We start from the raw sequence: 12,125 nt of genomic DNA, 5'->3' as shown, positions 1-12,125 counted from the left end.
AAATAATGTACAGATGGTAACAGGCATGTGTGTTTTGGATAAAATAGTAGTAAATACACTCAAAAGTCCTAGTGACCTGAAAAAATACAGGGATGTGAAGATGATGATAGATGATGAGCACTTTTGATGAGTGATTCGTCCTAGTCTATGTTTGTACTGTGCCTGGTAAAGATCTTATTTTCTGTGACCCAAGTCAGTATAATAATATTAAATACTAACACTTGCATCACTTAAATACAAACTCAAATGAAATGTAGGTGGTAGATCTCTCACAGTAGTGGCATGGCCAGCAATGGAAAAACAATAATAAAGAAACTCATCACATTTTGTAGCACAGACATCAGAAACATTTTACAGCAAAATAACTAATAATTAACTATGGTTTGGCCTTACTTTCTAAACCAACATCTTGCAAGGAGATTTCATCTCTCAGTTGTTTCTAATTGCTGAGGATAGGAATGGTATGGAAGAGACACATGGACATCAGACCTTGCTTTAAGCAAAGGTCTCTAATTCCATGTCATTTCTTCAGGTTGGAATACTAAAGTAATCTCTCAACTCCATACTGTATGAAAACATTCTGGAATTAAAGTAATATTTAAAGAAACTGGTTCTTAAGGTGAATTATTTTTAAACTCAGGACAATTCAACTGGATAACAGCCATCGAGATGCCATACTAGTTTTACATCGTAGTTCATAGCAGGAGTTTTTTCCTGCTCTTAAAGTAGCAATTCACATAAATAAATTCACACAGGTGTGTGGAGACTTGGCACTTCTCTTTCTCTGTGGCAAAGTCAGAGATTTATGTTTTAAGCAACACCAGGTTATGGGCAAAACCTGGGCTCCCAGCAGCACTGATATAATTTAGCAGAATGGAGAAATCTGTGAGGTTGTTCCTGAAACATGGAGCCTTTGTGACAGCTGCAGCCGATGTAAGTGGGAAACAGAGATCCCACCCCCTGCTTTGGCTGTGCCGGTTATAAAAGCAGGGATGGACAGGCTGTAAGTGCATGGCCATTTTTTATCAACAACTTACCATGTCTGTCATGGAAAGTGGCAGTTCCAGACCCCCCATTTAAAGCTTAATTTGATATTCGTTATCAGGAAATGGAAAGAGATGGGCTGTTAGAGACCTTTAACTTTTAGAGTGTTTTATGTGTCCACAAAATTTCCACTTACTTATGCACACAGGGAATGAGTAATTAGTTGATGTAACATGTATAATGATATAACAAAGTGGAATCTGCTCAAACACATCAACTAAAAGCATTGTCCAAGGAGACTGAACACTTTTCAGTAATTACTAATTTGTATTTCCTGGGTTTAAAGATGATACACTATATAATGTAATTTGTAATTGTTTTTGTTCAGCATTTTAAAATCATAGCAAGCATGGAATTTCCTTTAGTATGCAAAATACAAAATTTAATTTTTAAATGTATTATTACTTTGGTCTAAAATATTATCTTAAAAAACACAGTGATATCTGACTGTTATAGTTTAAAAAAATGTTTAGCAAGCCAATTCAAGGATAAAAACATGAAAATTCAAATAAATATAGTGGTATTTCTCAGGTTTGGAGGCAGCCTAAGCAAAGGGGAAGTTCAGAAACACAAATCCTGTCCTGTTTTCCTGATTCACTGTCAGGAGTGGTATTCCCACTCCACCCTCAGTAGCTGAGCATTGTCCAAATCTTCAGCAAAGAGATGGTGACTTCCTTCCTAGCACCTAAACACACCTTGGCATGTTTGCAAAAGCTACAATAAAGAGCAGACAGTTTCCTTTCTGTGGATGACTCACAGCTTAACTGGTACATCCCCTCTATTAGACATTGCTAAAGACAGGTCTAATTCTATTCTCACTTTTAATTATTTTGAAATAAGTATGATGTAACTGACAGCAATTAAATCACTCCAGATCTTCATCAAAATTATAAAGGAGTCATTCTTGCAAACCAGGTTCTCATCAAGCAATGCCCTTGCAGAGGAATAGCACCAAGGAGTGCTTTGGGGCTGCAACAGGTCCCTGCAGAGTCTGCCCCGAGGGACTTCACACTTCAGAGGTCTCTGTGGGGTGCTGTAAAGGAAATAAAACATCACTTAACGTCTGCCCCAAATCCAACACTTCCTTCTCCTGCAGTTCCTGCTGTGCCACTCTGTTCCCCACCATGCCCCAGCAGCAGATCATTTGCTGCAGTGGTGCTGCAGAACTCTGGGACATGAACCACTGCCCCGTGCTTCCATCACACAAGTTACTGCAAAATGCCAAAGCTGCAACGATAATCTCTAACCAAATATACTGACAGGTCACAGACTGCCCCAAGAATCACCCTTATGGCTCAAGACCAAGGCCTGAAACCCTGTGTCCTGCCTTCAGCTGACACCAGCCTGTTCCCAAGTGATCCATTTCCTACACTTTATCTAGTTCCTACCCAGTTCTCATATAACATGAGGACAATAACACTTGCTCACGGCCTGTATGTGACCAGTTGTGCACTTACAAAGAAAAATCTGACTGATCTATGTCCCACTCCCATCATTAGGATCTGATTTCATAACCAGACCCAATGAGATTGGTTGAATCACCTGAGAAACAAAGCATTACTAAAAAGGGCGTGGTCACTGCCTTCTGGAAAGGCCTAAAGAATGTTGCCAAAACCCACTTTTATATCGTGATTATAGTACTACAACTTGCACCAGAAATTCTTCTCACCAGCCCTAAAATATCTGAAAATATTCCTGGCACTGGTTTCCTCAATGTAAAATCCTTCTGGGAACTTTTTTTCTTTAAACACAACTTAGTTTGGCAACTATGTGAAAAATAAATAAACAAGCCCATTCTCCAAGTGTTTAATTTTCCCTTTTACTATGCAAGACATCCAATTTGTCAAGTTTAATCCTCTCTAATTGGGTCAGAAATATTTTTTTTTTAATCATGAAGGTGGTTACTTCTGTTTTAAGGTTTGATCTGTATTTTTACTGTAGTATCCAAGGTAATGAAGGTTTGCAGTTATTGGAAGTAGTCAATATTCCAATGAAAGACAGCCTCTAAAGGCCAATTTAGTTTAAAATTGAAAAAAAGACTGCATCAGTTTTTTAAGCCCTTGGTATAATCCAGGATTCTATGGCTATTAAGAAATGTAATATTGAAGAAATGGAAGAAATGTTGTGTTCCTAGGAAAATGCATTATGATTATCAATAGCAAAGTATTTTAGGTTGAGTAAAATCTCATCATAAACCCGGCTGGCTATTACAAAAATTCAGAGCAAGTTTTGTGAGCAATTTGATGCTGATTTACAGTTAAAGGGTTAACAGAGAATTTGCACAGGGAGCAGATGTGTCAGAGAGTTTAGAATTACATGAAACCACAGACATACACTTACCCTGTGGAGAAAAAATGCCAAATTGATGGATTTTTGCCATGAAACAAACTTACCTGACTCATATAATCAACAAGACTGCCTCTCTTCAAGCAGATCTATTTGCACACTAGTAGCAAATAAATAGTCAGAATTCCAACCAAATCAGCAGCCCAACAGGATAGCATTCCATCCACTCACTCAGCTACTTCAATCTGCCATCCATGGCCAAGGCCTGTGACTCTACCAGGAGAGTCTGAAGAAAGGTTGATTTTTGTAAATTGGCCTTGACTGCTACAGCTTTAAGTCTTTTTATTACCTGATGAAAAAATTCTCTAGATGTTGATTTCTTCTTGCATGGATTTTTACTATTATATTGAGTGTATTATATTAAAAATTACTCTATCTAACATTATATAACTAAATTCCCTTCATTTATCTGAGCAACATAAGGAACCAGAGTGGTTTCAAGGCTTACCCCTAAAATTAGAGTTTGCAGGGCTCACTGACTGGAACAGTGCTTTGAAATCAGCTGGATGAAAAAAACTCACATATAAATCTTAAGTATCTATCAAATCCTGTTTGACAAAATGAATCCAGGCCAGATTACAGTTTTGTGGATGTGGATGGCATGCAGAACAACCATGTACTGCTAGGAGACCTTCAGGGAGGACATAGGAAAAAAATTACATTAAATCATATTAACGCAATTTTATTAAAAAATAAAATCAAATCCAACCCATTCCATCCCATACAGAAGTTTTAGAAGTTAAAATTAAGAGTATAAGAAAAGCCCAATGAATGAAATGAAACAAAAATATTTTATTTTGGTATTTAACTTCTTAATTAAAGTACGATAAAACATTATTTCTGCAAATGTCAGGTGCATTGTATTTTCAACAGCTGAAGTGTCCCTGGACAGGTACAAATTATGCCAACAACAGTACTCCTCCAAAATGCTGAACATGCTGTCACATCTTGAGCCTTCAGCTTTCCAATTCTTTATTCACCCTCCCAGAAAATACACTATAAAATTTCTAATGTCCACACACTTGAGTGTAGCAGAAATTAAAGGGATCCTTTCATCATTAACATGATATTTAGAATTTACTAACACTTGAAAACAGTAGTAAGTTGACTTCTCATATATGTGTTAACATATCTTTAAAAAAATAATTTTTACGAGGATTTTTGCTGCCATTCCCAGCCTAAAGAACTCTTGCCAATTCAGTACTATGTTCTTCCAGCATCTCAATATACACAGTATCTAACTCTTTTAAGAACTGTGGCTTTGTAAAAAAGCTATACTAAGTTAGATTAAGTATTAATTCTCTTACTTTTGTAAACTTTAGGTGTGGGCCATCCTAATCTATATTTTCACTGAATTATATTGCCTTTCTTCTGAGTACATACAATATAATGCTTCCACCTTAAGCTAAGAACAAATAAAGGAATTTTTCTACCCTCCCATGCCCAGATTTGACTGTCATCTGCATAGACTTTCATAATTAACAAATAAATTTTGCAAGATTGTACAGCAAATTTTGAACAAATAAAAAAACCACTAATGACAAGTGATTCTTTGTGCAACTGCCTTCATCCCTTTTCAACACTCAGCTTCCTTAGAGCTCAGATGAAAATTTAATTTCATTCCACAATACCAATTCTGCCACTGAATTTAACAGAACAAGGAAATATTCCCAATCTTTAGCCCAGCATTAAATAACAGAAAGTGAGCTGGGACTTCCCATGGATGAAAGCAGCATTACCTTCACCAGCTCACTGCTAAGAAATTGCCTCCTCCTCCATCTTCTCGTGTTGTGCAGCTTTGGCATTTCTGTGCACAGATCTTTAGCACACAGACTGTGTCACCTTTCTGCCTTGTTTTATTTAATCCAAACCACTTCTCCAGTACAATAACAAGAATTGCACCAAATCAATATCCCTCATAGCTGGATTTAGTGGAGGAGCATTTACCTCTAAATAATTCTACCTAGTCTGACCTTCAAGCAATGGGAAAACATGAAGAATGTTGCCTTCAATAAGGCCCCAAGGCACAGCCTTAAAAAATCATCAAAGGCGCAAATGATTCACTATGTGGGTAAAATTACCTATTGCAAGTTTTGACGTTTCCCAGGTAGTGTTCTTTGAAATTTAGAAAGTAGAGAAGATAAGGAACATTAATGGACAAGGCCCTCCAGATCCAACACATGCTGAGCCAAATGATCACAGAATTCCATATTACAATTGCAAAGCATGTCCGAGTTCTGCCATTAACAGTTATACACAAATAATTGTTACAGCATCTTCTTAATCTGTGATAACAATCTCAAGAGTCTTTTGTTTGGAAATTCCAATGGTTAAACTGACACAAAGAAACTCAAAACAAAACAAAAACAACCCAAGAAAACAACCTGTGAGCTTTACAGCTACTCAGCCAAAATCATCACTTAATAGTTCTATCTCATGCTATTAAAATGGATAATAAAATGTAACAGTTAACAATGTCTAATTCTCATCTATTAAAACTAAGAGAATATTTGAGGTATTTAGTTCTCCATTAATTCTCTTCAAGGTAACCTCCTGCTAGTGGAATGTGAATACAGGTTAAAGGAGACAGAAGTTGACTCTGTGAGCAGAATGAGCAAAGTCACATTGGTAAGGTGTCCTTTAGTATTTGCTGTTCCTGTGCTTACTGTAACAGTGCCTGGAATTACAGTTGCATAAATGTGTTTAACTTAGAAAAGTTGCTCCTTGGAAACAGGAGGGGCATTTTTGAAAGATTTACTCACCTGATCACTACAGGAAACACTACAGGAAACAGGACATGCATGCTCTGTATCAGCAGATAAACAGGGCCAGTGGTAGTTTTTGCATTTTTCCTTAATATAACACTAGTGACAGTATACAATCTTAATCACTAAGTGATGATAAGCAGTGTAAACTATAAAATAACTCACTGGCTTCTGTTTACTGCTTGGCTCAAGACAAAGTATTCCTGTCTGTTAACTGCTTGTCCTGGCTTGTTTTACCCCAGGTGGTTTTGTAGCACCCTGTACCCCCCATAAAGCATACTCCTCTCAGGGCTGAACAAACCCAGAATTTCTTCAATATAGAAAATGGTCTTCCTTCTTTCTTCTCTTTATTCTTTATATTAGCCCTTCAGGAAGAAAATAGGAAACTTTGTTTCCATGGTATCATTCAGAATATGGAGGACCTGTATTTTTGTCTATTTTAAGAATGATCCTTCAGCCTCAGTATGGTGCTGTTTGTGCCAGACTGTAGAGGGGCAGTCGGAAGATGAATGCAGAAGGAGGAGACAGGCACTGAAATTAAATACTGAGACACATTAACATCTGGGAAAAGGAGACTGGGGAAGAGAGCTCAAAGAAACTTCTCCTCAAATTTTTTTCAAATAATTTTCTTTTGAAAATGATTTTCAAATATTTCTTCTGATGGAGAATTTCTCGATCTCACCTTTGGCATTTTATCTTGCTTCTGAAAAAAATCCTGTTCTCATTCACTAAAACACTCCTGCCATCAAGTACATCAGCACTTAAAACTAGAGGCTGGACTACAAAATTTATTAAAGGCTTAATGTTCCAAGCTATCTTATGTCCAGCTGAAAAGTTATTCCTTGCAAAAAAATAGTAAATTTTGATTATGGCATCTGTAAACAGTGTAATATCATGACATTCAAATTACAACAGGAATAATTTTAAACGTATGGTCTTCTATTTTTCCATGCTACATTTTTCAAATCATGAAAGAGTTTTTATAAAAAGACCAACAGATTCAAGTTTACTGGCCACAAAAAAATGGAATAACAGATCTTTTTCAGGGGCTGTTTGTTCCTTCAAGTAGATTTGGTGCTGAGACAGTGTGGTAGTTTAAGCACAAACAGAGGCTGCTGATAAAGTGGCAATGCATAACAACTTTGTAATGTATTATAAAGGAGCAATTGCCTGCAGTTCATCAGTGTGGATGTGGCAATGAAGTTCTGCTTTACATATTCCAGGCACTAAGAACTTTGTAGCAGTCATTACAGGAGGTTCTTCTTCCCCTATAAAAGGGAAACAGAAAAAAAAAGTTTCATTAATTGAAACAGTGATTTTGTACTTGGTCAACACTTCAGAAACAATGTAAAGAAAACTTTATGAAATGCCTCTGCAGCATCTTGCCATACACTCCTAAGGCTCAGCAGAACATTAGCTAGAGATATAATACTGATTCCCTTCCCAGGCAGGACTTCTTAGGGAAGACCTTATTAGGACCCAGTAAAGGTTTGGTTGTTGGTAATTCCTCAAAATTAAACTGGTTTGAACTCCAGTTGAGGATAATGATTTCTCTGAGAATCCTTAATTTGCAGACCAGTAGTCTGCTCAGGAACTGCACTGAAAGATAGAAAGGGTTATAAAATATGTGATTTAGGATTTTTATTCAAAACATTGTATCAAACTGTCCTTTAAGGAAGAAAGGAAAGATCTTCTTTGAGATGCTACATGTCAGAGCTATTCACATCTGTTCTGACCAAGAAACAGGTAAAATAAATAAAAATCTGAAATGTAGGGTGAATTCAGAGCAATAATTTGGATGTGTCTGTCTCTCAGAACAAGAATAAAGCTAAACAATTCTATTTACTCCGCTCATTAGCATGCGTAAAAATATTAGGGCTATAAATGTTTTGTATGCCTGGGACACTAAATAAATTTAATGGGTTGCACTCCAGAATGCAGATGATGCCCAGTTCCAGATCCTGTCCCCTTTGTACCCTGTACCTGATCAGGGCTGTGCTTTGGATGAGTCAAGGTGGTGCTTTTGGATGAGGCCAGTAAATGGGAAAATGGCAGAAATTATTGTGGTTTCTTAAGACGTTGGAACATCAGTGTTAAAATGCAACTGTATCAGCAAGAGCTCTAACGTTTAACCTCTACAGCTGAAGCATATTAACAAGGGGGTATGTGACTTGAGAATTAATGACTGGGAAGACTGCCTCTTTCTTCCAGTGCCTCCCTGCAGCTGGGATACCCAGCTGACAGCTCAGCAACTGAATCAGGAGGGGCACACTGGGAAAGCATTCTTACAGGGAGGCCATACATTTTAAACTAGCATCCTGCTTTCACTAGAACCTTTACAGAGTTCATCTGTAATTTTTCCCATAAATGTGAGAAGAGGCTAAGTTAGAAGATGGTAGGAAACTAAAAAATAGAGTTTTAATTTTAATTTTGAAAACAGAGTAATTGTGGCTTAATTAATTACATCTGTAAAGCTGTATTTTTTCCACCTGAAGTTTTTTTTCAGATTTTAATTATTTAGTCATATAGACTATCTAGCTGATAAATATAGGTGCTGTATCTGTAAATCAGCATTTGTATTCTCTTCCTCCAAGATAATTCTGGCATCAAACATTAGTTATGAATTATCTTAATAAGAATAAAAAATTCATTTACCTAAGATAAAAGTCTAGTTAATGCACTGTCAACACTCATTCCAGAAAGCAGAACAGTATACAACCATCAAAATGCAATATTCACCTGTTGCAGCTGCTTAAGAAAAATCTCAGCAAAAAGCAGTTTTATCATATCAGTACAATTGCTGGAACATTCCACACTGAGGTAGTTGTGATGCCAGTTCAATATCCTGCAACTAGTAAGGTTAGACCAGTTTTTTTATACAGACTGAGGCAAAATTTACACCTTCTAACTGGAGGCATCTGAGCTGGGTATCTATTCTGGAGAGTGTCTTCCAAGCATTTAAATCACTCCACTGAAAGCCATTTGTTCATTCCCCAGCCCTGTATCTGATGAGAAGCCTGATGTCATTCTGAAACCTGAGTTAACCACAGTACAGACAATATCCCTCAAGGATTCAGTATGTGCTGGAGCAAAATAGGATGTCAGGTTTAGATTTATGGCTGGCTCTGAGAATGCTTCACCATCTTACCCTCTTGATTACACCACACAGCTGTCAGCTGAAATCCCAGCTGCCAAGGAGTCACTGTAAGGAAGAAGCAATCTCTCCAAGAATAGATCAATTAACGAGCAGTGACTTATTAATAGAATTTTAGTGATATCTTACCCAGCTAAGATTTCCTCCACACACTGTAAGTTTAGAAAAATATTAATTTTTCCCAAGTTACTCTACCTGTTTTACTATTTTTATACAATTTTAACCTTTCTCTGCAGCCTTCTATATAGCTCCTCACATGATTATCTTACCTATCTGGAGATGGAAGAAATATCCACAGTAACTGAATATAAGTTTAGAAACACTGCTGTATCTTACCTAAACCTGATGATGAAGAAACACTTCCTGTAATGGAAGATGTTTCCATTTGGTCTGTCAATAGTCCTTCCATTAAAGGTAAAGATAATTCAGATGAAGGAACAGATGAATCATAGATTCCAGAATCTCGAGGCATGTCTTTCAGATTTGAAGCTTTAACAACATGTAACAATGGCTGAAGGACAGAGCTGCCACCACCTTGAATGTCCTGAGTTTCTACATCTTCTCCAAGGTTTAAGTGCTGAAGTATACAGTGAGAGTCTGAATTCCCCACTGAAATGTTTAGATCTGTTTTCAGGTAAAAATCACTATCCATCACCTGTTTATTCACCAAGTCATTTAAAACCAAGCCTGAATCAAATTTCTCCATGACAGGCTCCGAGTAGTGTAAAGAAGGTGGAGGGAAGGGAATAAATTGTTTCTCAAACCAATCTGGTTCCTGATCAATGAACTGATGCATGTTGCAAATAGCAACATAAAGGGACCTCCCAGATTTGCTCCTGAAATAATTCCTTTTACTAATATTAACAGGAAACACCTCTGAATCCTGTACACTAAGATCTCTGGAGTGTAAGTGTGAATAGAGCTGGGGGAGATTGTCCATGAGTTTGTATTTTGTGCTTAGATCCAGAATAGCAGGGATGTCTCCCTCACAGGAGTAATCAAAGTAGACTGCAATGAACTTGCAGAGCTCAGCTGAATTCTGCTTTGCCTGACGAAGCTTCTCTGCAACAGTGAACACAGCAAAGAGAAAGGCTTCTCCTTTTCCTGCATCTTTGGCTACTCCTCTGTGCTTCCAGTTCTTTTTTTCAACAAAGTATTTCATTCCTTTGGAACACACAATGATGATAAACTGGGACTCATTTATGTTTTTAATAAGCCACTCCTTCTGATCTTCTTTACAGTTTTTCAGATCTTCCCACAAATCCAAAGCCACCTAGAAAAGAAAAAAAAAAATTCTGGTTGATATTAAATTTTATGTATATAAACCCAAGTGGGTCCTTAAAAAAAAAGCACGACAGATTTGATAGATAGCAATATTTTTTGGGGGAATAAAAATAACATAGAAAATGTGGCTAGATCCAGTAAATTACAATTAACTTGTGTAATCAAATTTGGTATCATCAATCCACAATAAACAATTGTGCTTGCCTCAAATAATTTACCATTGTGTGTCTGGGTCCATAATGTGCTGAATGTAGCAGAAGTAACAGAATCAGAGGATTTCTTAGATTGAAAAATACCTTTAAGGTCAAGTCCAACCCTTCACCCAGCCCTGCCAAGTCTACCACTAAACTGTGCCCCCAAGTGCCATATTCACTTATCATCCTTGCATATTAATGAAGTGTGATGCCAAGAATTTTCATATCTTGATAGAAACATAATTAGTGCCTATAATATCAAGACCTTCCAGTTAGGATGCAAAACAGCAGCAGTTTTATCTGATGAGAAAGCTCTGAAAATTTTATCCTAGGAGTTATTTTATTTTCTACTTTGTCAAGCTTTCTGGCCATTCTGCATAATCTGAAATGTTTGTGTACACCAAGATGAGGGACACAATGCTTTATCTCACAGGAGGAATGAGTAGTAGGATAAGAGAAAAAAGGAGATGTAAAAAACTTGCACAATAAACACATATCAAAACCACTTATAAAATTTCCTTTGAAGCCTGAGACCATATATGCCATGGTTAGAGCAGTAAGAGCTCATCTCAACACTATTCCAAAGAGGAGCAGTGCAGTAGGGCTAAAGTACATCTCTAACAGGGGTTTCAAGTAAGTTACTTATAACAGTTTACCCTGAACTATTTTAAACAGATTAAGAAGCTGTGACCATCCCCACCAAACACACGAGGCTGTGTTTCTGTGTTTGGTCAGCAGAGAGCAGAGTTGCTGTAATGAAACCCAGCTCCAGCTCATCCCCTTCATATCCCGGGGCTGGGAGGAAAAATGCAGCACAAAGAGACCAGAAATTGTCCTGCCTTTTTCCAGCTGAAAAGTGAAAAACTGGCCACATATCGATTCTATTTCAGACAGCAGTATGAGATTCTAAGCCTGCTCATTCAAAGTAGCAATTCAAATGTCTCTCTCATATCTTTCAAAGACAAGAAAAAAAAGAGTTGCTGACTTTAAAGTATTAATGGAACAGAAGAGAAACAAAAAATATAAAAAACAATTAGTAAGTACATGCTGTCAACAAGTAATCCTAATAATGCAATTTTTGTTCTATGAGTAGAAGTCTTGATAGATTCAACTTCTATATTACAACAAAATACACTTTAGGAATACCGAAGTATATCAGGTAGACAACAATAACTCTTTGTGGCTGCTGACTATAAAGATGTATGACGTACTGAACAGAAAAAGCAAGCTAAACATGGCTGAATGGAAGTCCTGAAATCATGAACTTCCACTATTCTGATGGTTTGGGTTGTTTTGGCTTTTTTACACTGGATAAGAATTCTTCATTTCCCCAAAAGA

At 37.0% G+C, this 12,125-nt stretch overlaps 1 protein-coding gene across 1 annotated transcript in view; it reads right to left on the bottom strand.

The window, feature by feature from the left end:
• Window positions 1–4,161: 4,161 nt before the first annotated feature.
• Window positions 4,162–12,125, bottom strand: part of IL17RD (interleukin 17 receptor D) — a 43,396-nt gene continuing 35,432 nt past the window's right edge. The window contains exons 12-13 of the mRNA XM_014893062.2: window positions 9,646–10,582; window positions 4,162–7,423 (exon numbers count right to left, since the gene is read on the bottom strand). Of these exons, the coding sequence (XP_014748548.2) occupies window positions 7,308–7,423; window positions 9,646–10,582 (1,053 nt within the window). The 3' untranslated portion in view covers window positions 4,162–7,307. The remainder of the gene's footprint in view (window positions 7,424–9,645; window positions 10,583–12,125) is intronic.

The sequence above is a fragment of the Sturnus vulgaris genome, chromosome 11 (assembly GCF_052056855.1).
Source record: "Sturnus vulgaris isolate bStuVul1 chromosome 11, bStuVul1.hap1, whole genome shotgun sequence".
Lineage (NCBI taxonomy): Eukaryota > Metazoa > Chordata > Aves > Passeriformes > Sturnidae > Sturnus > Sturnus vulgaris.
Note: the sequence above shows the minus strand (reverse complement) of the source record. Positions and strands in the feature narration are given on the sequence as shown.